At 47.3% G+C, this 23,101-nt stretch overlaps 1 protein-coding gene across 1 annotated transcript in view; it reads left to right on the top strand.

Moving 5' to 3' along the window:
- GRIN2A (glutamate ionotropic receptor NMDA type subunit 2A) overlaps window positions 1-23,101 on the top strand; it is a 364,034-nt gene that overhangs the window by 304,117 nt on the left and 36,816 nt on the right. Inside the window, exons 8-9 of the mRNA XM_077773268.1 lie at window positions 2,546-2,775; window positions 10,129-10,289. Of these exons, the coding sequence (XP_077629394.1) occupies window positions 2,546-2,775; window positions 10,129-10,289 (391 nt within the window). The remainder of the gene's footprint in view (window positions 1-2,545; window positions 2,776-10,128; window positions 10,290-23,101) is intronic.

Below are 23,101 nucleotides of genomic sequence, written 5' to 3'. Positions count from 1 at the left end.
TGGCCATGTATTCTCCTCACTGGGAAGATCCAGTATTGGAAACAGTCAGCAGGTCATGGGATTCTGCTAGGAACTTAGTTTTCTTAAGATCCTCCCACTTCCTACCCACCGAAGAGTGGTGATAACTACACAAACCATCTCTAGTCAAGCTAACGTAGTGTACGTGGCATAAACACTCATAAATTGTCTCGTAAGTGTGAGAATCGCCATCCTCCACGGGCGATGTAACTAACCAATATGGAGGTTCCAACAGCGTGGAGTCTGGGAAGGTTTTCTGGGAGTGACCGCACCACATTTACGTTTGTGGAATCAGAGCTTGTGCTGTTTGTGAATTCAGGTACTTCTTTGATGAGTATTTGTCGAGTAGGTACCATGTGCCAGGCACTGTGCTGGTGCAGAGGGACAGCATGGTAACCTGGACGGAGACTTCCTGACCCCCCGGGGAGCTGAGAATTTAGTTGTGAAGATAACACGTGAACCCATAACATTAATAATCACAGATAGTAATAAGTGTCAGGAGAAGGGGAATAAAATCCAAAGTGAGGTGACAGGGTGAGGCCACTGCTTTAGGTAAGATGGCCAAGCAGGGAAGAACTTTGGGACATTGGAGGTGAGGACCCGAAGGAATGAGAAGTCGTGTGAAAAATGGAGGGACAAGCATTTCATGCAGAGGGAACAGCAAATGCAAAGAAAGGCCTTGATGGGGAATCAATCTTGATGAAACAGAAAAGATGTGAATGAGTGTGGTGGACAGTAGATGGCGGGAAAGGCAGGATAAATCATGTACAGTGTAGGAGGGTCACGGGCTGCTCTATCGGATAATAGGCAGGGCAGGAAGGAGTGGAAGGGAGGTGCTTGTTTTCTGAGAGAAAGGATTACGGTGGGTTGGACTTGGCTGGAGCTAAGAGGATAAATCAGATATACATCTTCCAAGATGAAAAACAGTGCAAAGGCCATCACGTGCAACCATCCCTCCTCTGGCCAAAGCTCACCCTTCAAAGACTATTGTAAAGTAAGGAATCGGAATCGGGCAGGCAAAGTTCCCAGCCCTTCCGTCACTTCGAGGTTTTTTGTTTCCTGCTCATCTGCTTAAGAAACTCTCCAGACATGACAGCTACTGATTTCTTTGTGCAAGATGGCTTTCTGTTATATTTCACTATGCTTTATGGGGGAAGGTTTTATGTCCATCTCAGTAACAGTATTTATGAATCCGGAATTCCCAAAAGTCTTGGGTAGCACCCTTGCAACTGCCTCTTTCTGATTCCCAAATAGCCGTCACTTCTGATCAGCCTGTATCCCTGACAAAATTAAGTAGTTCATGAAGTTGACTGGATTGACTTTAATTATTTTTCTTTCCCTAAGAGTTCTTGGCATCTTGGGAATAAGCTCAGAAGATTATAAAACTAGGCAAAGAGAAACATAAGCGCTTGAGATTGAGAATAACAAAATTAATTGCCTTCCCTTTGATGTGCTGTATAGGGTTATTATAAATATTGCCGTCATCTGGGTTTGGCCTTCAGTGTGCAGAAAGGCTGCTTCTCCCAGGCTCCCTGCCCAGAACTTCATACCTCTCGTCAGTGATTCACTTCTGCTCCTTTATTTATTGCCCACTTGCTTGCGTTGCGAACCGAAGTCTGAGTGGATCATTTTTTCATGTCTTCATTTACGTAAATGACATAAAAATTAACCTTCTGTTAAAGGGAGTCCTTTTTCCCATGAAATGAGGGCATAAATTGATTTTTTTCCTCTTGCACAAAACAGACGTGAAAGCCCAAAGGCATGCATTTTACAGCCCGCATACCCCCTACCCCAATAAATTGTGCCGTGTGGTTCTGCCTCTTGAGTGAAGATTGCTACAAAGAACAGTTAAGAATCTTAAAAGGGGTGCAGAGCTGTTGCGAGGATACACCGAGGAAGAAAAAGTGCTGTGATATCAGAGTTCATTTTCCATGACCTGCAACCAAATGCCTTCCATCTGCGAAGCAATGGGAGGATTCAGCTCTGTGACTCGGGTTCCTTGACGCCTCCATTTGCAGAGGATTTTTAGTTGGGTTTAATTCCTATATTGGACACACTTCACATCTGAGTTTGAACAGAAGGGGCTGCTAGGGACAGTCGGATTAGACTGCCACATGTCAGTCCCACTGGACTGCACGGTTCTTAGCTGGTAGCACGGCCTGTGAGAACTGAAACGGCCCCACACATGCATTTCTGCAAGGCTCGCTACACTGACTCAGGAGATTGGCTCCCCAAATGGAAATCAAATCCAAATTAAAAACCTCATTTTGCCTAGCCATTTTCTTTTCCTTTCTCTCTTGTGTTTTTATTTTTATTTTATTTCCCCTTCTTTTAAGAAATGGGGCAAAAAAAAAAATCCAGTGAGATAGAAACGTGGAGGAAATGCTCATTATTAAAACGGGGTCTGGGGCAATGAAGAGGCACAACCATGAGACGGTTCTGTCTCCCGGCAACCGGCTGGATGGCTGGTAGCCACCACGTCACCCTTTCGAGAAAATTCTGAGAATGCCCTTCCTGTTGTTTACAGCACCCCATGGGCCTTCTTTTACGATTGGAAAAGCTATATGGCTCCTCTGGGGCCTGGTGTTCAACAACTCCGTGCCTGTCCAGAACCCCAAAGGGACCACCAGCAAGATCATGGTGTCCGTGTGGGCCTTCTTCGCCGTCATCTTCCTGGCCAGCTACACAGCCAACCTGGCCGCTTTCATGATCCAGGAGGAATTTGTGGACCAAGTGACCGGCCTCAGTGACAAAAAGGTAAGGTCACCTTACTTCCCCCACCACCCGAGGGGTTGATCTTAAACGTTCTCTTCTCAGAAGGGCCCATCCAAACCTGTCAACTGTAAAGCACAAAGCCAGCAGGTTGGGTTTTGTTTTGTTTTTTTCTTTTCACTTAAATTGGCATATTTCTAAAAAAAAAATTAAGAAACAGAACCTTAAGCTTAGCTCTCCTGGGTCTAAAAGGTTCCAGATCTAATTTGGAAGCACCGTTTCTCCACATGGCCATTGCTCGTGTTTATAGGATCATGACGGTGGCACTGAGGCTCTGTGACTCACGTTGTACCTCGGGCTGGAGTTCTCCCTGTAAGAGAGCACATGGTGCTGGAGGCCCACGAGCCTGGACGAGGGCAAACTTGAGGGGAAGTGGGGTGTTCTGAGTCTGTAGCTACCTCTCTGTCTCTTGCCTCACTTGAGTCTGTAATGTACCCCATGCCTGGATCTCTTGTGTCTGACATGAAAGAGAGTCATCCCTAAAGCCTACCCAGAGACAAAATTGACAGCACCTTTGTACCCGTGTAGCCGTGTAGGCCCCACCGGCTGCCTTCCCGACTCACCTGAAATTTCCTCAAGGGCACAAAAGGAGCAGAGAGGTTTTTCATTCGGCAGCGGCTCCTTTTTACTCCAACCCCTCTCTACCCCTCCCTCGAGGGGCCGTTCTTCCCCTATCAGGAAGATGGCAGGAATCACACCTGCTGGCTGCATTCTCCGCTGGAATGCCACAAGGGTGGCGGGGTGTGAGTGGCTATTCAGAAAAGCACCCGGAGGAAGAAAAGAGGTAAACTGGGTGCAGCCTTCCATTGAAATCTGAGGTTCAGGAAATGGATCCCGACTTGCTAAGCTCAGCAGTGCGGGGATTGCTGCCTTGCAAAGACTTTCAGTTTCGCAAATGTGGATAATTGTCTCTCTGCATAAAATCTCACCAGCATGTCTTGCTGACATAAGTCTACATATATTCTTTTGGCATTCGTCAACAAACCACTGAATAGAAAATCAGCCATCAAAAGCCCTAACAGCTTATCCGTGACATATGCTGTGGTTGAAAGAGGTACAGAGAAGGCCTGCCGTCGGATGATGAGCGGCAGGGGTGAGTGGTTGGCCTCTCTCTGATGGCTTCCCACTGTGGCTGGAATAAATGCCACTCTACCATGGCGACAGAGCCCTGTATTATCTGCCACATCCTTCACGTGTCCCCTCCCTCTTGCTCACAGAGCCTCCCACCCCGTACCCTCATTACCCCAAGCAGATTTCCACCACAGTGCCCTTGCACTTGCTCTGCCCTCTGCCTTGAATGTTCTTTCCCATTATTCATGGCCGGCTCCTCCTTGATTTCCAGGTCTTTTAGGGAAAATGTCACCTCTTGGGAGAGATCTTCCCAGCCACTGTGGTAATCTTGGCAGCCTGAGCTCATACCCCTATGATACTTCAATTCTAGTGGAAAGAAATAACACACACGTGAATGTAAATGGGAAACAAAATTCCAGGCAGGAACAAGTAGTATACAGGAGCTACAACCTGTGAGATTAAAATTGACACGGGTGGAGCGGCTCTCAGGAGAGTGCTTCGGAGAGAGTTCTCTGGCGCTCAGCAGGTGCTCAGGACACGTTTGTTGGGTGAGAAATGCGCGGCGTGTAGGACATTGTAGGCACCTCACCTGGGGCTCCTGGGGTCCGTCTTCCGGTTCCGTATCCCCTTCCCACTTTTGCAGATAGAGGCTCATAACGGGGCTCTTCATAGGATGATTACCTTGGGGCACTAGAACACTAAACTTCTGGAAATTTGAGTTCCCCCAGTCCTTTCGGTTAGGTGTAATCAGCAACTCACCAGCGTGGGAGCACCAAACCCCAGCCGCTTCATTGCGCCTGGGCAGGGCAGACTCAGAGGCACGGTTCACTCCATGCTCTTATACTCACGGAAACTGGCCATGCCTCCTCATTCCTCCCTACACGTTTGGGAGAGGAGATTGTAGCGAGAGAGGAGACCACAACCCTGAACGTGGCACTTATAGCCCAAAGAATCCCCTATGGCCAGCAGCGCCCAGCGCGTGACTCCATCACAGAACGGGAACAAAAATACAGCCCGTCCAAGAGGCAGGTTGAGGTACAGCAAAAGCAGTGGGGAGCAGGATTTTTCAAGAAAGCAACTGGCAGCATATTTTGCTTTTTGTTGGTATTTTCAAAGGCAAGGGTGAGGAAAAAAATCCCTTGCTATGGAGTTTTGGGTCTAAATAACATGACCGCTCGTGGGAAAGCTAATTAGAACTGCTGATAATTTGACTGACCTTCTGGCTTGAGACACCTCCTAACAGATACCAAACCCTCACGGGACACAGCTCGGCTCACAAGCTCAGAGAATTAGTGGCAAGCAGATAGTTCTTTTAATTAAATGTGTGATACAATTAGATAAACAGCAAAATTCTTGGAGTAAATAAGCTAAATGCTCCCAGAAGATTAATAGCAGATACAACAAGAAACTCTGCAAGATAAAAATCTATACGGAATCATTTATTTTGATACTGTACCCAGTGAGGTTTATTTTCCCCCTTTCTCTTCCCTTTTTTTTTTTTTAAAAAACCATGATTACCTGTATAAAAACTGAGGTTTACGATGCTTTGAAAGCATTTTGTAGTCTGAGTTCTTGCTGGGAAAAGCATTGTTGAGGCCCATGGTGTGCCCAGATGAGCTCAGGCTTAAATTATAAATTGGCAGATTCATAGGTAGATGTACCCCTAGGAAATGCTAGAGAGAAGTTGGAATGTTGATGGGGAACCTTCCCCAAATGTTGGCCATCACTAGGGTAGGAGAGCTCTGTCCCTGGGAGGCACATGAAGGCAGTGGGAAGACCAACAGCAGGATTGGGGTCACATGAACCTGCGTTCAGACCTTGACCTTGCCATGAAATGGTCGTGTGGCCTTCAGTATGTCAGTGTCCCCAAGGCTTAATTTCCTAGTTAGAGTGGGGGTGGGTATTAATAACTTTCTGGCAAGATTGATATGAGGATTAGCAATAATCCTCACACCAAGTCTGGTACTTGGTAGATAATCCTATTATAAATGCTCCTTCCTCCTTCCGGCCACCTCCTCCTCCTCCTCCTCCTCCTCCTCAGCATTCCTGCCTCAGAGCTATTCTGCCTGGGGGCGAGAAGCATCACTGTGCTGGTTGGCCTTTTGTGACCATGGGGGATCCTGCCTTGGTAGAGGAGCCCGTGGATGTGTCCCCATGGAGCTGTGCTGTCCCTGACCCTGCGGTTGTGCTTCTGGGTGGTCACTGGCTGAACAGAGGCCCCTAAGCCTCTCCTCCCTTCTAAGGGCCACAGTCGGTTGATGCTGACCTTCAGAGGCTTGTGGTGTGTCACTGGCAGGAGCAGACCATACTCGAGAAACAGCTCCATATGCCAGTGTCCCGTATGTGTAGCCACAGAAGACAGATATATTTTTAAATTTTTTTTAATTTTATTTATTTTTGAGAGAGAAAGAGTACAGGGTAGGTGGAGAAGTAGGTGAGGCAGAGAGAGAGAGGCATAGGATCCAAAGCAGGATCCAGGCTCTGAGCTGTCAACATAGAACCCAACGTGGGGCTCAGACCTACAAACTGTGAGATCATGACCTGAACCAAAGTCGGATGCTCAACCAACTGAGCCACCCGGGCACTCCTAGATATTTTTAATAAAAGTGAAGTTTGGTGTGTAAGAGGAATAAAGAAATGCCCCGGTCCGTTGCCACATTTGCCCTAAGCATTTTATTCCCCAGGCCTGTGTCTCTATTTCCTCCATCCCAAAGGGCTTGCCATGTCTTAGCCACTTGGATGACTTCCAGACTTGGACAGAAAAAGAATTCAGAATATAACCCTCTAATCCTTTGTTCTCCAGATGAGAAAGAAACTGGCTCTGTTATTTGGCTAAAGTCACTTTGGGTGACAGCATGTAATGAGGTGATATATATCAAGCCACGTATTCTTTCAGGGACCAAATGATTAATTGCAAAAGCAGTCCCCAGTTTACAGACAGAGAAACTGAGGCTCAGAGAGCTTAAGCAGCTGCCCCAAATGACTCAGTTCCTAAGGGGCAGATGAGGAGCTGAATTGTCTAAGCCTAAGACCAAGTAAAGGCAGTGAACTTGACCAGTGAGGGTAGTCTTCAGTGAGAGAAGCCCCAGGGAGTTCCACTGACTCCCCCACCCCCAGGCACAGTGATTACATTGCTCTGCGGTCTTGCTGACCATGGACATCTCTGCACCACCCATTCCTTTGCTAGAGCCCACATCTGTTTTGTTCTGTTTGCACATGGAACTCTCGGGAGAAAGTTACACAAGAAATCATTTCGGTAAACTACATGGCCTCTGTCCTCCATAGGAGGCCCAAGGATTTAAGAGAGGAGCTTACCCCTAACTATTTTTCACACTGTAGGTCCTGGCTTTTTAGTGAGCCATGAAATTAATTTAAGGGTTGTGGCCACTAAAGAAATAGAACATCACAGATGACATCAGAATATATAACATGTAGGAAGAGTGCAGGGAGGTGGCGTGTGTGTGTGTACAGAATAGACATGAAGAAATGTCCTAGTCCATGGAGTGTGTATTGAGAATTTGACAGCCTTTACTCTAGTGGGAAAGGTTCTTGGATCTCGGTACTGGGCTGAATTCTGTGGGGATGATGGTACAGGTCAAGGCCAGAGAAGTGTGGAAATTCATCACTGGGGCTGAATACCTGTCTCCATCACTGTGCAAACCCAAGGTAGGGACAAAAGAAAACCTAAAGAGCTCCATGGCCCCTCTGCAGCAGCTGGGGAGTGAAGTGGGCAACATTTGGTCAAATGGGCCACCTCCCCCACCTCTGGAGACTGGGAGCAGCTGATGCAGTTCCTAGATTTGTGAAGAGTACACACTTCTGTCCCCAGAGCCAGGCGGCTACAGAGCTGACGAGCCAGGCAGGTGCCGCCTCCTCTTTTGGTGAGGAGTTGAGGCACTGCCTGCCAGAGTGAGTGCAGAGAGCATTTTGCCGTTCATGCACGTGCTCGCGTGTGCACGCGCGCGCGCGCACACACACACACACACTACCAACACCAGCCACCTAGCAGGAAGACCTCATTTGGACAATGTATGGCCACTTCCCCCAAATGCAGTGCCAGCTGCTTATTACGCAGCGGCTTGCCTAATGTAGGGGACACGATTTTCAAGTGGAAATTTTAATTAACGGTGAAACGAAGTGTGAGTCTGGAAGGAAGAATTATGGTTATGGTTGGTCTGACTCGGGTAAACTTGGACGCCTTCTCCAGCCGTTCGTAGCTACGTGGAAGACATGCTGACCTGGAAGTCTGAGACGCTTCTAGATCCCAGCCCTGGTCCCGCCATTGGTTTGCTGGGGGTCTTTCCCTTCTGTGGGTTGCAAGGTCCTCCCTCTAAAAGGGGAGGTGTTACTAGCGACCATCTTTGAGGAAAACAGAGTTCAGACCTTAACCTGAGGTCAGGTTTAGCTACGATTAAATTCTGGGCTGCTACGTGAAAGCAGTGGGATCCTAAATAGGTGATGTAACCGCTCTGAGCCTCAGTTTCCCCATATGTAAAATGGAGCCTCTAAGGTTAGCTACCTGGCAGATTCATTGTGCAGATTAAATGCTCCAGCATTTGTAAACTCCTTGGCACAATGCTGGCCCTGAGCAAGTCCTCAAAAAGTGCCAGTCATTATTATCATTATGTTAGAGTTCCAGAATTTCCTATTTCATGGAAAAATGAAGCCCAGGTTCCTTTTTTGGGGATCCATGCCGATAATGAAAATGAAAAGTAATAATAATAATTTTTGAGTGCTTACTCTATTCCAGGCACTTTTAATTACTTGACAGATTTTAACAGTTTTAGAATGACCCACTGACCCCTACAAAAGAAGTACTGATCTAGAAAATAAATGGAGGCAGTGCCTTATCTCAGGTCCCATAGTTCACAAATGATAGAACCTGATTTTTTAACCTTTGAATCTGAGCTTACACTTGTACCTATTGCCCTGTGCTGACTCTACGTTTTAATTGTGTTTCTGGGACTCAGACCTAGTTCTCCTGAATCCTTGTCTCGTTGGGCTGTCCCAAACACTACAGTCATGAACAGAGCATCAGCCAAACAGGGAAGACAAGTGGAGCATGGACAGCCAAACTTGATGGAGGCTTGAGAGCTTCCGAGACTTGGGCATCCCCACGAAGCTAGCTAATGGTTAGTCAGGACTTCAGTTCAAGAAACGTTCATGGAGGCTGCCATTATGCCTGGAATATATTAGGTCCCTAGTAAGTGGATGATGCATGAATGAGTGAGTGGAGAATGAGAAAATGGCATACATCTAGTCATTGTAGGAGAGGAAAGACAAATTTCCCTCTACCCTTCTAGATTCTTGGCTGAGACACCTCTATAAGAAAAGATAGATGAACAGGACAAAAACAGACAAAAGTTTAATAGCATGGATACCTTCTGTAGACATGGGACATGCCCAGGAAAACTGGGGAGCTCTCTGCAGTGGCCCAAGCCACCAGCTTAAACCCCATCGCCAGCTAAGAACAAAAGAGAGACGTGGGTGGCAGGGTTGAGGAGGCCCATTAGGGGAGGTTGTCAGGAAAAGCACAGTAAACAAGAGTGAAAGCTGTCCTATAAACTTAAGTTGGTGCCTTCAACAATGAGAAGAGTTTCTCCGGACAACGCATCTTCCCTTTCCAGGTGCTGAGAGGAAGATACCCCTGCCAACATCAGTGTAAATGCCTCTTACAAACGGGCTAACTTCTACTCTTCAGACCCCGTGTCTGCCACTTCTAAAACATAGCCAGCCTGGGAGAATCCTTAGGCCGAGGAGGCGTATTCCGGGCTGATCTGTTCTGTTGGTCTTCATCACTGCCTAGGACGAGTCATGGTAACTGTGAATGAGGTTCAGAGAAGGGAGTGATTGGTGGGGAAAACAGATTTCATGAGAAGGTAGATGAATGAACTAAAAGTAATACCTTCGTCCCAGCACCATTAGGTTCCCCGAGCATGGCTCGTGTGCCCACTGCGAGGCCAGTCTCTACAATGGGGTCGAAAAAGCCAGTCTACCAAATTCCTATCGCACACCCAGCCAGGCCCTGTGCTGGGCCCTGGGGGATAGTTGGGAACAAGACAGACACTGTTTCGACCTCCCAGAGCTCACAGGCCAGGGGCAGGTGTGCTTAGATAAAAAAAGGAAACCCAGACATGAATGCTTTTTCAGCTGTCCTGAGCTAGGGCGTGCGTATGTTTCACTCCCGATCCGAGACACAATGGTGGCTGACTTCTCCTCCTTCTTTCTTTGTCTCTGTCCTGTCTGTCTGTCTGTCTGTCTCTCCAGTTTCAGAGACCCCACGACTATTCCCCACCTTTCCGATTCGGCACGGTCCCTAACGGCAGTACCGAGAGAAACATTCGTAATAACTACCCCTACATGCATCAGTACATGACCAAATTCAATCAGAAGGGAGTGGAGGATGCCTTGGTCAGCTTGAAAACAGGGTAAGGATGATGGGTTGTTGTTTTTTTCCCCTGCAGAAACCTCACTGAAAATGACTTCTGCGTGCCTTGGTGCTTACCTACCTTTGCAGCTGTGTTTTCTGGAAAGTAGCTGTGGTTCAGATGGACCGCACATGAGGGCTGCTTTTGTTAATCTGATGAGCCTCGCAGGTTTCCTTCTGAGTTGTGTTAAGGAAATGCAAATCCAGGACACTGAAATGCCCAGAACCAAAGGGGATTCTTCACCTGATAGAGAAGCTGGTCCAACCCTGTGGGATGTTTTAGCCAAAGAGAAAGATCTAGAATTTGTCATCTTCTTTAAAGTGCTTGAAAACAAAGTGCTGTAGACTTTTGTCAGATTTGGGGTAGGAGTTTTTGGCAGGCAGCTTTATGGGAAAGCCGATAGTATAGCATTGACAAAGGAGAAAGGAAAGAAGGACAGGGTCTCTAAAGGGACGCTGATGGCCCCGTCCACCTGTTGGCACTGCAGACATAGCAAACGCAGAGGGGAAGCTGTTGAGAAAAGGCCCCATGGAGGCTAGGAGTTTAGGAGGTGAAGCCCGAGTGTGCCTCTCCTTCCTCCCGCTGATATTGTGCCTGGCTTGGGACAGACACTGAACTGTTCTCGGCCTCATGGGCAAGACGGAAATCCTAACGGGACCTAATTCATAGGGGTTTGTGGGGATCGAGGGAAAATGTGTCAGAAGGCATTTTGCACAATGCCCAGTACACAGACACGACCCGACTGCCAATGCTGTTACTTGGTGCAAAGGTTAAATTCTCTTCCATGGATTCTTCAAAACGCCGGAGATGTGCAAAGCGCATGCTTGGGGGATGTGCAACGTGACTGTGGTGCATTATCCCCTAGTTTCATCCACAGCCTCTTCCTCTATCTGTGTGTGGGCCCAACGCGGAGCGCTTGCTGCTCCTTTGTACCTGGAGGGGTGGACGGGCCCGTCTGAACCCTCAGGCCCACTCTCTGCACGATTTCAGGAGCTCTGGCCCGTAGCACTTTGTCCCTTCAGTCTTTTTGGAAACTCTTTGACATCCCAGCAGGGGCTGGGACAGCGCTTGAGAAGTCAAGCCCACGACTTATCCAAACTTGTTCACTCACTGCGCACTCTGGCTCGCAGTAATTTTTAAAACATCTCGTCAAGGCATAACACAAATGCGGAAAAGATACACATGTTAAGGATGGTGCTGGATGACTTTGTCCAAACTGACCATCCATAGCCAAAACCTAGAAACCCCGCCACGCCCTTTGCCAGCCACCAGCCTTGCTTCTAAAGGTAGATTCTTTTAGCCTCTTATCCTAACATCTCAATAAAGTCACACCGGACATGTTCTTGCCCACTCATCGTCTTTCAGCTCAGCAGTCTCTTTGTGAGATCTTTGCACGTCTTGGCAGATTTGCCATGGCCGCGGCGGCGTGGAATTCCATTATGGGGACACGTCGCAGAGTCACCCATCTCTCCTGATCTCCGTGAACACTGGCGTGGCGTCTCGTTCGGGGCTGTTCGGGGTAGTGTTACCAAGGGCACCCTCACACATGCCTTTCGTTGTGCAAGTGAGTGCACTGCCCTTCGTATATACCAAAGACGGGAACCGCCGAACCATAAAATGCATGCGTGTTTGATCTTAGTAGATACCAGAAAATTCTGATGGATTTCCAGTTGAGACCCACAGATGGATTTTGTACGTTTGTTTCTGCCGTGGTCTTTTCTTCGACATACACTGTTGGTTTGGACAGACCTTGGACGTAAACGTGGATGACGATGGTTAGAAAGAGTGTGTGAGGCCTAGCTGGCCCCTTTCTTCCTGTCACCCAGTGCAGCTTCTGGGTTGTTTTCTTGCTTCCCCCGCCCCTTTAAAAAAAAACAAAAAACAAAAAACAATACAAACAAAAAGGAGGAGAGGAATGGAAAAGGTTCCTGGCCATAAATTGTACAAATTGTTTTGTGGAAGCCATATAATAATTATGACATCCATCTCAGCAAACTTGGGCAGATGCAGGTTTACCCTATACTCAGTTTTCTGTGTGAGAGATATTTTTTGCTGTTAAATTAAACTTAGAAACCAGAGTTGGAGGGGTAGGAGTCTTTTTTTTTTAATATTTCTCTTTTCATAATGTTTATTTATTTATTGAGAGAGAGAGAGACAGAGCACGAGCAGAGGAGGGGTAGAGAGAGAGGAAGTCACAGAATCTGAAGCAGGCTCCAGGCTGCTTGACCCCACAGGGCTTGATGTGTGATCTTGACCTGAGCCAAAGTCAGACGCTTCACCAACTGAGCCACCCAGGTGCTCCTGTATGAGTTTTTTTTAAAGAAGGAATTCCACACATGCTTAAGGGTGAGGGCATAGCAGTGCTCATTCCAGAAGATTCCATTTCAGTGAGTTTGATGTTGGGGAAACCACTTACTAGTTTTACAAATGGCTTGGTTAATTATTTACATTAATTAAATTGTGAATAGAGAATACATTTACATAATTCAGAATAAAAAAGTATTGTATAAAAAGATAAGTAGTGAAGAACCTTTCTCCCACACTGTTTCTCTTCTGCCAAGTGCCCCCAACAGCAACATCTCCTGAGTGTCCTGTGTCCTTCCAGATTAATCAGTGCATAATTAAAAGCCTCTGTAGCTCCTTTTCTGAAAACATTCATTATTTTCTCTATTGGTCTTTTGGTCTTTTTCTTATTAATTTATGTATTGGAGAAATAAACCCTTTATTTGTGGGGCAGTTACAAATGGTGTTCCCAGCTTTCTTGTCTTTTGAGCTTCCAGATGGTATTTTTTTCCATGCCGATTTCCTTTTTTTTTTTCCGTAGTCAAATTCATCAGTCTTTTTTTTTTTTTTTTTTTTTTTACGGCTTCCAGTTTGTAAGTCGTAACTCAGAAGTCCTTATCTACTCTGAAAACAGAGGTTCCTTTCTTGAGTTCTATTCTGGTCGCATTTTTTTAAATTTTCATTGTAGAGAGAGAGGGGGAGCAGGGAAGGGGGAGAGAGGGAGAGAGAGGGAGAGAGGGAAAGAGGGAGAGGGGGGGGGAGAGAGAGAGAGAGAGAGAGAGAGAATCTTAAGCAGGCTTCACACTGACATGGCCTCAATCCCATGACCCTGAGATCATGACCTGATACGATATGACTTCAACCCCTCAACATGATTACGAGAAGCAAAATACGGGAACCTGCTACCACAATGGCACCAAGATCTCAGCACCTCCATGTGGGTCTTGTGTGCTCCTCCTCCTCCTCCAAGACTTTCGTCAAAGTCAAGTGTCTGCTTCTGATCTTTTCCTTACCTCTCGCATCTCGTCTCCTTTTAAAATTTCTCATTATGAAATAGGTTATTTTAAAATACGATGTGGACTGTAAAATAATTTCACAAGAGTAAATATCATGGGGCTGTATTGTTGAAGGAATAACAATCACAAATGAACTCCTCATGTACCCACCACCCAGTCCTTCCCCTCCTTCACCGCAGCATTGCCAGAAGGTTCCATCCCTCTGAAGGTAGAGAGAGGTGCCTTACACACCCCTAAATTGTTAAACTTGAGGACATTTCAAACTTTCAATCTTTTAAATGTTTTGTTTATTTTTGAGAGAGAGAAAGACAGAGTGCAAGTGGGGAAGGGGCAGAGAGAGAGGGAGACACAGAATCTGAAGCAGGCCCCAGGCTCTGGGCTGTCAGCACAGAGCCTGATGCAGAGCTTGAACTCATGGGCCGTGAGATCAATACCTGAGCCGAAGTCGGATGCTTAACTGACTGAGCTGCCCAGGCGCCCCCATGAGTCTGCATTTTAACAAGCTTCTTTCTGCTCCAGGTGATTTTGATACATGCTGAACTTTGAGAACTACTGTTCTAAAGGAGTTCCATAAACACGTTTTATTGAGACAACACGTAAAAAGTAGACCAATTGATGTAACCACATAGCTTATCTCTGGGATCCATAATTGCTTTAAGACCAGAGGTAGAGAGAAATTTGAAACTAAGTCAAGTTGCATTGGTTACTGAAACTTTAAGTCAAAATAACCCATTCCAGAAATCATCCGGCAAATCGATGAGGAAACAAGATCTGACCTGCACACATGAACGGAGATAGGGTTTGTCAGGACGGGGTCCTTTGTGACGTGTAGGGGCGCTCCTGAGTCAGAAGTGAATGAGTGGTCCTGAGCCCGAGTTTCTAGACCAGAGTTTCTCCAAGGGTGGCCTGAGTCTGAGTGTGGCTAAAATGTGGCTCCTGGGCCCCAGTGAGCTGACAGAATCAGAACATCCAGGGGCTGGGAATCTGCGAGCCCGAGCCACCTACTCAGGTGACTCTGATGTGCGCTCCTCTAGGCTCAAAGGCATCCGCTGAAACGAGCAGAAACGCATTTAGATTTACAAGTGCTCCGTCATCAGAAGCCCGCGTTCTCCAGACGGTTCTAGCACACAGGCAAACCTGCCAGCCCAGCATTTTACAGCAGATTTAAATGAAACCATCAGCGTCCCCAGGACTGCTAAGAGCCTGATGCTTCAAGACTCAGTGGATGGTTTCTGTTTATCTCCCTAGATGTTCACGTACAGTTATTTGTACATACGTTTATGAAAAGTCCTAGTTTCCTTTGGAAGCATCTATCTTTAGCCCTCAGCCACCCAGTCCCCTGTCTTTCTCTGATTTCCTTTCCAGCCCAACAGTGCTGGGAAACATTCATCTTGTGGCTTCCCTAACTTTGAGTGGCTGGAGAGAAGAATAGGGAGGGAGGGTTGCCTTTGGACCGATAAATATTCACCACAAGGCTCACGTTGTGCTCAGGGATGTATCTGTAGAAATAAAATCAGGCAGCCACTTGTGTGTGTTGGCACTGCCTTCTTGGTAAAGGAGAACACTGAGCCCTTGTTCTGGAATGCAGGGTCTCCAAGCCTGTGAGGCTCAGGAATCCATGCTTTTATTAGCACTTCTGGTGACTCGGGTACAGGTGGTCCGTGGCTTTTGAGAGGTTCACTGAATGTTGGGAGATGGCGTTCCATCAGGAGTGGATAGGACAGGGAAGAAGGGCACGCCCAGGAGGAAAGGAGGCTTGGAGGAGGGTTTGGACATGCTCAGTTGGAAGGGACCCTGTCGGCATACACCAGCCTTCCCCATGCGTTTGTTGAAACCTAACAGTTTGGGAGATGCAGCCCCAAATGCTTCACATGCTTAATCTCATTTAACCCTGACAACACGCTGATGAGCCGGGTATCTCTTTTAAGAGATGAAGAGCCAGAGATTAACTGAATTACTCAATAGGCTGTTTAACCAAGTCACTATCTTGTGGAATTACTAAGTGCAGGAGCTGGGTTTGCCTCTCCCCAGTGGTGCGCCAGTGAGGCAGCAGGTATAAGAGGTTAGAGCTCAGGGAGCGCCTGGGTGGCTCAGTCGGTTAAGCGTCCGACTTCAGCTCAGGTCATGATCTCACGGTTCGTGGGTTCAAGTCCCGCATCGGGCTCTGTGCTGACAGCTCAGAGCCTGGAGCCTGCTTCACATTCTGTGTCTCCCTCTCTCTCTGATCCTCCCCTGCTCACACACTCTCTCTCTCAGAAATAAATAAAACATTGAAAAAAAGAGGTTAGAGCTTAGAACAACTGGAGACTGAAGTTATATATCTTATATATGTGTGTGTATATCTATGCTCATTTAACAATACTGCATATAATGCACAGGTATTTTATACTACATATTTATCAAGTGACTATCTGACAGTTGATACGATCACAGCATCCTCATTTCCATCCCCCAAAGAAACTGGTTGGGAGATGTTGAAATTGCCAAGACAAAGGTAGCCTGGGAAGGCATCAGGATTGTCACGGGCGGTTACCTGCTGCGGGGGGGCACATTCTTTCCAGGATGCCCTTTCAGTGGGTTTTATTAGCTGCATTTTACCAGTCAGGCAGGATCAAACTCAGAGGGTTCATTTCCAGCCACTGAGTTCGAAAGCAGGCATAGACAACAGCGTTCCAGGAGCTGTTCTCCTACATGGGATAGCGTCATCTCCAGAGAAAATCAGATCAACAGTGACCTGGTTTCTGAGATCCACCCCCACGCTGCAAACAAAGCTTAAAAATAATTGCTACCACATCACAGAGTTAGGAATTTTTCTTTTCCATAATAAAAACTCATGGAAGCACAGTTAGCTTTTTTATTTTTAGTGGTTGCAATTATTTCTTATTAAACTCAATTAAAACTATATTAATGGATTTTCGAGGCCACTCATAAAATGTTAAAAATAGGAAAGAATTGGGGTGGGATTTAAAGTGGGATCCTAATTCTGTAAACTCAGAAATGGAGAGAGAAGGAGAGGGAGACATAAAAAGAAGGCAGAAATGAAATACATCAAAACGCTCTCCGAGATAATTGCTAAATGATTGAGAGTCTGGTCTTCTTTATACCTTTGTATTTGTAGCAACTGTTCTGCAACAGAAGTATTACTCATAATAATCGGAGAAAGGTTTCTTCTGAACTCGTCGCGTTTCCTCCCTGTGTTTGTCCTCACACTGCTTCGTTCCCTCCCGTTCAATCAGTGTGCTTTGCTTTTCTCCAACCTGTACCGTCATGTTGGGCTGTTTTCACATTTAACGACTGGGTGGTGTTTCACGGAGCTAGAGGGATATTAACTAATGTAACTGTCCTTCCTCTGCATTTTCATCACCCTGCGCCTGGCATGGGAGCCCCCCTTCAAGAACAGCTGCTTGAGGACACTTGCTGGTACCACTATTGCAGATCCGTTTGTTGAGAGCCACCCTCTACCGCCTCGCAGACGTCTGCGCCATGCACTGCGCTGTTTTCCTTCCGCCAAAGCACGCTTCTATCTTGTGGACAGCACCATCCCTGTAACGACCTGGGATTTTCTTTCCGCCCAGGCTCCTGCGTGACTCAGCTCCATTTACGATCCTCTTTCAGCAACCGTGGAGAGCGTAGGGCCTGGATATCTGCTTCCTGACTTTCCCAAAGGCTTTAGCCACTGTCGCACCTCTGACTTCCCTTAGCTCAGAGTGCTTTATCCATATGTTGAAACCGTATTCTATTGTCTTAAGCTACCTCAGTGGTTTGGGGATCTAAGTGAGATAGTTCTAACTAGCAGGTAACGTTTATTGGGAGCTTACCTCTGTGCCGGGGCGGTCCTGAGTGTTGTGCCTGCATTATTTAAACATCCTAGCAACCCTGAGCCAACGACTCTCATAATTTCCCATTTACAATGGAAGAAAAATAGGCATAGAGAGAATAAACAGCTTGTCTGGCTCACACTTGTTTCAGAGCCCATGCTTTGAGCCACGACTTACAATATAAATACGAACATTCCTGTAACACTGTACAATTGGCCCGCTAATTGCCCACTATTACACAAAACCCAGAACGAATTTTGTTCATACTTTAAAATGTCTTTTTTTTTTCCTTTGAAAATCTTAATGCTGCTTTAAAGGGGGGCAGCATTTCTCCTTCCATTGAAATGGGGTGGGGGAGAAATGAGCTCATGGACAAAACAACTCTCCCCCCCACTCCCCCCACCCCCACAAATCAGGCTGTATTTCTTACATTAGGATACACATGGTTAGAAGTTCCTCCTGGAGACTGTGAGGAGGCACAGGCTTCTGGAAGATTCCTTCTCCTAAGGGACCGCCTCTTCTCCCTGCCTGCTGAACTCACACAGAGGCTTCGAATGTGTGATCTCACTTCATGCTGTTACAACTCTGCCAAGTAGGCCTTCTGTCCATTTTACAGAAGAGCAAGCCAAGGCTCAGGGAGCAGAGGCAACTTGTCCAAAGGTTGAGTGAGGGTCAGAGCCAGCTTGCCAGCTCAGTCCAACGTCTCTTCCTGCCCATATGTGCTAACTGTCATCTTGTCCTGACAGGTGGAGAATTCTGGGAGAAGTGGCCGCCTTTGATATGAGGCAGGGGCGCTGGACTGGGGAGGTCAAGGGCTGGTGAACTTCAGAGCTGGGATTCGAACTGGCTCTAGCACCTGTACCCTTAACCGCTATGCTGGATTGCTTCTCATGAAAACATAAATTCTCATTGTAATAACTCAAANCTTGACCATGTCCCAACCCCAAACCACCCCCCCCACCACCCCCACACACACCTCCAGACAGGCACCGCTATCTGTTTGATATTCTGTGCCATTTCTCCTCGACCTTGATTATGTGCATTTGTGTATATTTATATGTGCACACAGAATTATCAGTGCATTCTGTGGGATGCTACCAAGCCATGCAGTATATCACAGTGCGGAGTCCAATATGTTTTGAAGAGTCTTCCATGTCTGTAGGTGTCCTTTGCCTTCAATCTCTGACTACCAGACAGAATTGAGTGGTATCCACGTCACGGTCTGTTTAACCCTTTCCCTTTGTGGGCTGGCAGTCACATGGCTGCATTAAAAATCTGGACCAGCCCTCTGTACTTCTCTAGAAATGATCGCAAAAGGAAGAATATCCGAGTTCAAGTATTTGTCCCTTCTTGAACAATCTTAGTCTTATTCAAGTGACTGATTGGCTTCTTTTCTGGGTGGCCTCTTGATGCAGAATATGCACTTGGCAGTGAGAAATAACTAGCCGCCTGTCCCGGTGGTGATAACGCCCAGCTCTGTGACTCGTGGCAAATAAGTAACCTCTCTGAACTTTTCCCACACCCGTACCATCCCGTCCCCTCGAATTCAATGAATTGACTTTAGGGAAAGTACCGACACTGTATTTGATGCAGAACATTGATTTTCCCCCCATTCTTTCCTTCATTTTCGTGTGGTTTCCGGTCTCTGAAATTACCCGTCTTTCAGTTCTGCTGTGTGACAAGTTCAGCAGCGTCACTGTCACTGCCGGCAGTATAATGTGATGCCTCCAAGCTGGGCATCCTGACTGGAATCCTCGCTCTGCCAGCATCCCGCTGTGGGGCCTTAGACAAGTCAATCAGCTCCGTACACCCCCATTTTCCTATTCACAGAATGATGCTGATTTTGGCTCCTCTGCTTAGGGGAACGTTGTAGGGTTAAATGAGATATAGGCAAACAATGTAGTGTCTGGCACATAAGCAGACATTTGAGAAAAGTCTGACAAAGAAAACATTTTTGAGCACTCTTTAATGTTTACTTATTTTTGAGAGGGGGGAGGGGCAGAGAGAGAGGGAGACGCAGAATCCCAAGCAGGCTCCAGGATCCATTCTCCGAGCTGCCAGCACAAAGCCCAACATGGGGCTTGAACTCACGAACTGTGAGATCATGACCTGAGCTGAAGTCGGATGCTCAACCGACTAAGCCACCCAGGTGCCCCTGAGCATTCTTTATAACAGGCCATACACCACGGAATTGGCACTCGAATGGTTAGCATGAACCTAAGCCCTGAAGAGGATAGTCTGAGGGACTCTGTATCAAAGATTTATATTCCAGAAGGAATTGATATTTTTCCAATGTCAGAACGTGAGTTGGAGGGTAAAGAAACAGCATTTGCCTAGTGGCTTAGAACTCACCAAAGCAGGTATATAGTCATACCTTCCTCCAACCAGCATAGAGCTACATGAGGGAGATTGTTCTCATTCTGGTCAGGTGGGGAAATCGAGGCTTAAAGAAATACACTGGCTCACCTGACATCCCACGGTCTTGTTCCTCTGACCCCACGTCCCATGTGAAGAAGCCCTACAGAGGTGTCCAGAAAGCGCGTTTCTCGGGCCTATCATGGACTGGTCTAGAGTCATGGACTTTGGGACGCCTTGGGCAGAGACTTTAGGGCCTTGGTGGCCTTGTCTGAAAAAGTAAAAGAGAAAGACAGCATTACATGACCTAGCAGCTCCTCAGACATGGTTAGATGCATCCAGTGTTAAATTGAACAGAAACAAAGCAAGGATTTGCTGCATTTTTTTCCCAACTATTTCTTACTTTTGAGGTTATTCATTAATAGGCAAAGTGTACACTCCATCTCCCGTGTTGGCTCTCATTCTCTCTCTTTCCCCCATCCCCTCTCTTATTCTCTCCGTCTGTGTCTCACAGTCTCCCCTTCACCATCCCTTTTTCTCACTCCCTGTCTCTTGTCTTTCTCTCTCTGCCTGTTTTGCTTGGTGCCTGCTCTCATCCATATCTCTGCCTCCTTCTCTCCCTCCTTCTGTGCCTTTCTCTGTCTCTGTCTCACAAAATTGCTAAGAATTTTCTCGGTTAAAAAGTAAATATTAACTGTCAGTCTTTTGAAAACCCAGTTCACGGCCACTATCAACAGTCAACTCAATCCATACAAATTAAACTGAGAACAGTTAAAAGCACACAGGGTGAAATTCATTAGTGACTAAAAATCCATAGATGACTCGAACCGTCCTCAGCAGGTTTGGGCCTCTACACAATTCTGACTCGGGAGAGTTGAACTTTAGTGGAAATAATAACCATACAAGGAACTCAGAATGGCAGCAGCTATAAATTAGTCAAGTTTGTTGTGGTCCAAATGCTGATCAGTGACTCAAATCCTTAAAAAAATTTAAACACAAAAGAATTGATCCCAGTGAAAACCTTTTCCAGATAAGTTGGAAACAATAACTAGACTACTGAAGACATCGATCTAGGAATTAGATTAGCTTAATGGAGTTTGCTGTGAAAAAAAAAATGCTTCCTTAGTGAAAATGCATCCGTGTCCATATAACTCTGATTTTACAGCTTGTATTCACAAACTCGGAGTCTAGATGTGATTCTGAGGCACTTTCCTAAAGCCGGTTTTAGACCATCCTGTGCTGACGGCAGATACGGGCTCTCCGAGCTAGTGTCTCTTCCCCAAGCAGGTACTTCCAAGGGTTGTCATGACTCAGTGGTACCACTTCTTGGGGCCATGAACGCCCGCCCTCCACCCCCCAGCAGCCTTGTGTCTGGATACTTGAGCAGGACTCTATGCTGCCTTCGCCTGTGCACACAGTGATGTCATCACGGCCACGCACTCTGAACTTGCACCTGAATTACAGAACACCTTCACTTCCATCTTCATCCACCCAGCAGCCACCCTGTGAAAGAGGTGTCCTTTCCCCATCTCACAGGTGTCCCACGCTGGAGCCTGACTGGCGGGGCGGCAGGGAGTCACCTGAGCTCCACATCCAGTTGTCCCAGCGCCTGGCTGGCCTCAGTTGCTGGCCGAGGCATCTCTCTGCTCTGCAAGGTGTGGATGTGACCTAAAAAATTACATCCAGTTATCATCAAAGAGGTGTTTAATTTTCGTAACACTTTAGACCAGACTCCAAAACACACACGCGCATGCACACGCACACCCATACACACTCCAGATTCATTAATTCATCAGAACAAGTCAGTGTCTTGTTAAAGGCTTCTTGAATGTTAATGAATGAATAATTAACTTTAACGATATAATTAGCCTTTAAATGTACTGAGACCCCCCCAGGGAGCGTCTGAAAACATGCATAAGGAGATGATGAGCTAAAACCGGAAACTTTTGATTAGGAAATGTCAAGCTGCCTGACGACACAAGTCCCTCTCCCCAAAGGGCCAGGCCTCGACGCCGGGCTGTGGCCGTCCCCTGTGTCGGGGGCATCAATTTGCCGACACACAGTCTTGGGGCAACAAGTGAACTTTGGGGCCATCAGGGTGGGAGACCGACCCCAGTGACAGGGCCAGGTCGACACACTCGAGAAAGCTGGGGCAGCTCTTCAGAGCTGTCGAAAGCCCTGGCAGGAAACCGCTCGCCTCCCGACTGGCTCCCTGGAACTTTGCAGACAGGAGGTCTTCCTGCTCCCCACCCCCACTCGCCGTGACTGACAGTTTTAATCATTTGCTTTCCTTGAGGACTGCCGGTGACAGGAGGTGAGTAGGGGCACCACACCGCCCCTACGACGCCTGCGGGGGTGGGCACGTCTCACCTCCAGCGCCGCACTGCACAGCACGGCACACACGGCGCACACGGCACAGCACACACAATACAGTACACACGGCACACACAGTATACACGTGGCACACACGGTACACACGGCACACGTGGTACACACGGCACATACAGTACACACGACACACGGCACACAGCACACACGGTACACACAGCACACAGTACACACGGCACACACGGTATACACAGCACGGCACACATGGTACACATGGCACATACAGCACACACAGTACACACGGTACACATGGCATACATAGTACACACGGCACATGGTTCACACGGCACACACAGCACACGGTTCACACGGCACACACAGGATACACAATACACATGGCATAGAATACACATGACACACAGAATGCACGGCACACACAGTACACACAGTACACATGGTACGCACGGCACATAGCACACACGGCACACACAGTACTCATGGCACACACAGCTCACATAGCACATAGTACATATGGCACAGTACACACGGCTCACACAGAACACACGGCACGTGGTACACATGGCACACACAGTACACATGGCACACACAGTACACATGGCACACACAGCTCACATAGTACATATGGCACACACAGTACACACGGCTCACACAGAACACACGGCACATGGTACACATGGCACACACAGTACACACGGTACACACAGCTCACACAGCACACGGTATACACAGTACAACCCTCCTGGCTCTTTAAAGCAGGCTCAATCCCAGCTTCTTCCTTCATAGCACTGGGCTCGACACAGCAGTGACCCCCAGTCTGAATTTCAGGAGTAAGACACAGACTTGCCTCGTTTACCCTGCAAGTGTCGCAGGACATCATGGCCACAGTGGTTATTTCTGTGGCCCCTGGCATCAGACTGGGGAAGGCCAGACCCTGCTGTGACATCAGCCAGTGCGAGTCCCCTGCCCTCCCAATGACTCTGTTTCCTCATCT

The sequence above is a fragment of the Crocuta crocuta genome, unplaced genomic scaffold (genome assembly GCF_008692635.1).
Source record: "Crocuta crocuta isolate KB4526 unplaced genomic scaffold, BGI_CrCroc_1.0 scaffold16, whole genome shotgun sequence".
Lineage (NCBI taxonomy): Eukaryota > Metazoa > Chordata > Mammalia > Carnivora > Hyaenidae > Crocuta > Crocuta crocuta.
The sequence above is the reverse complement of the archived record's forward strand: the minus strand, read 5'-3'. Positions and strand labels throughout refer to the sequence as shown.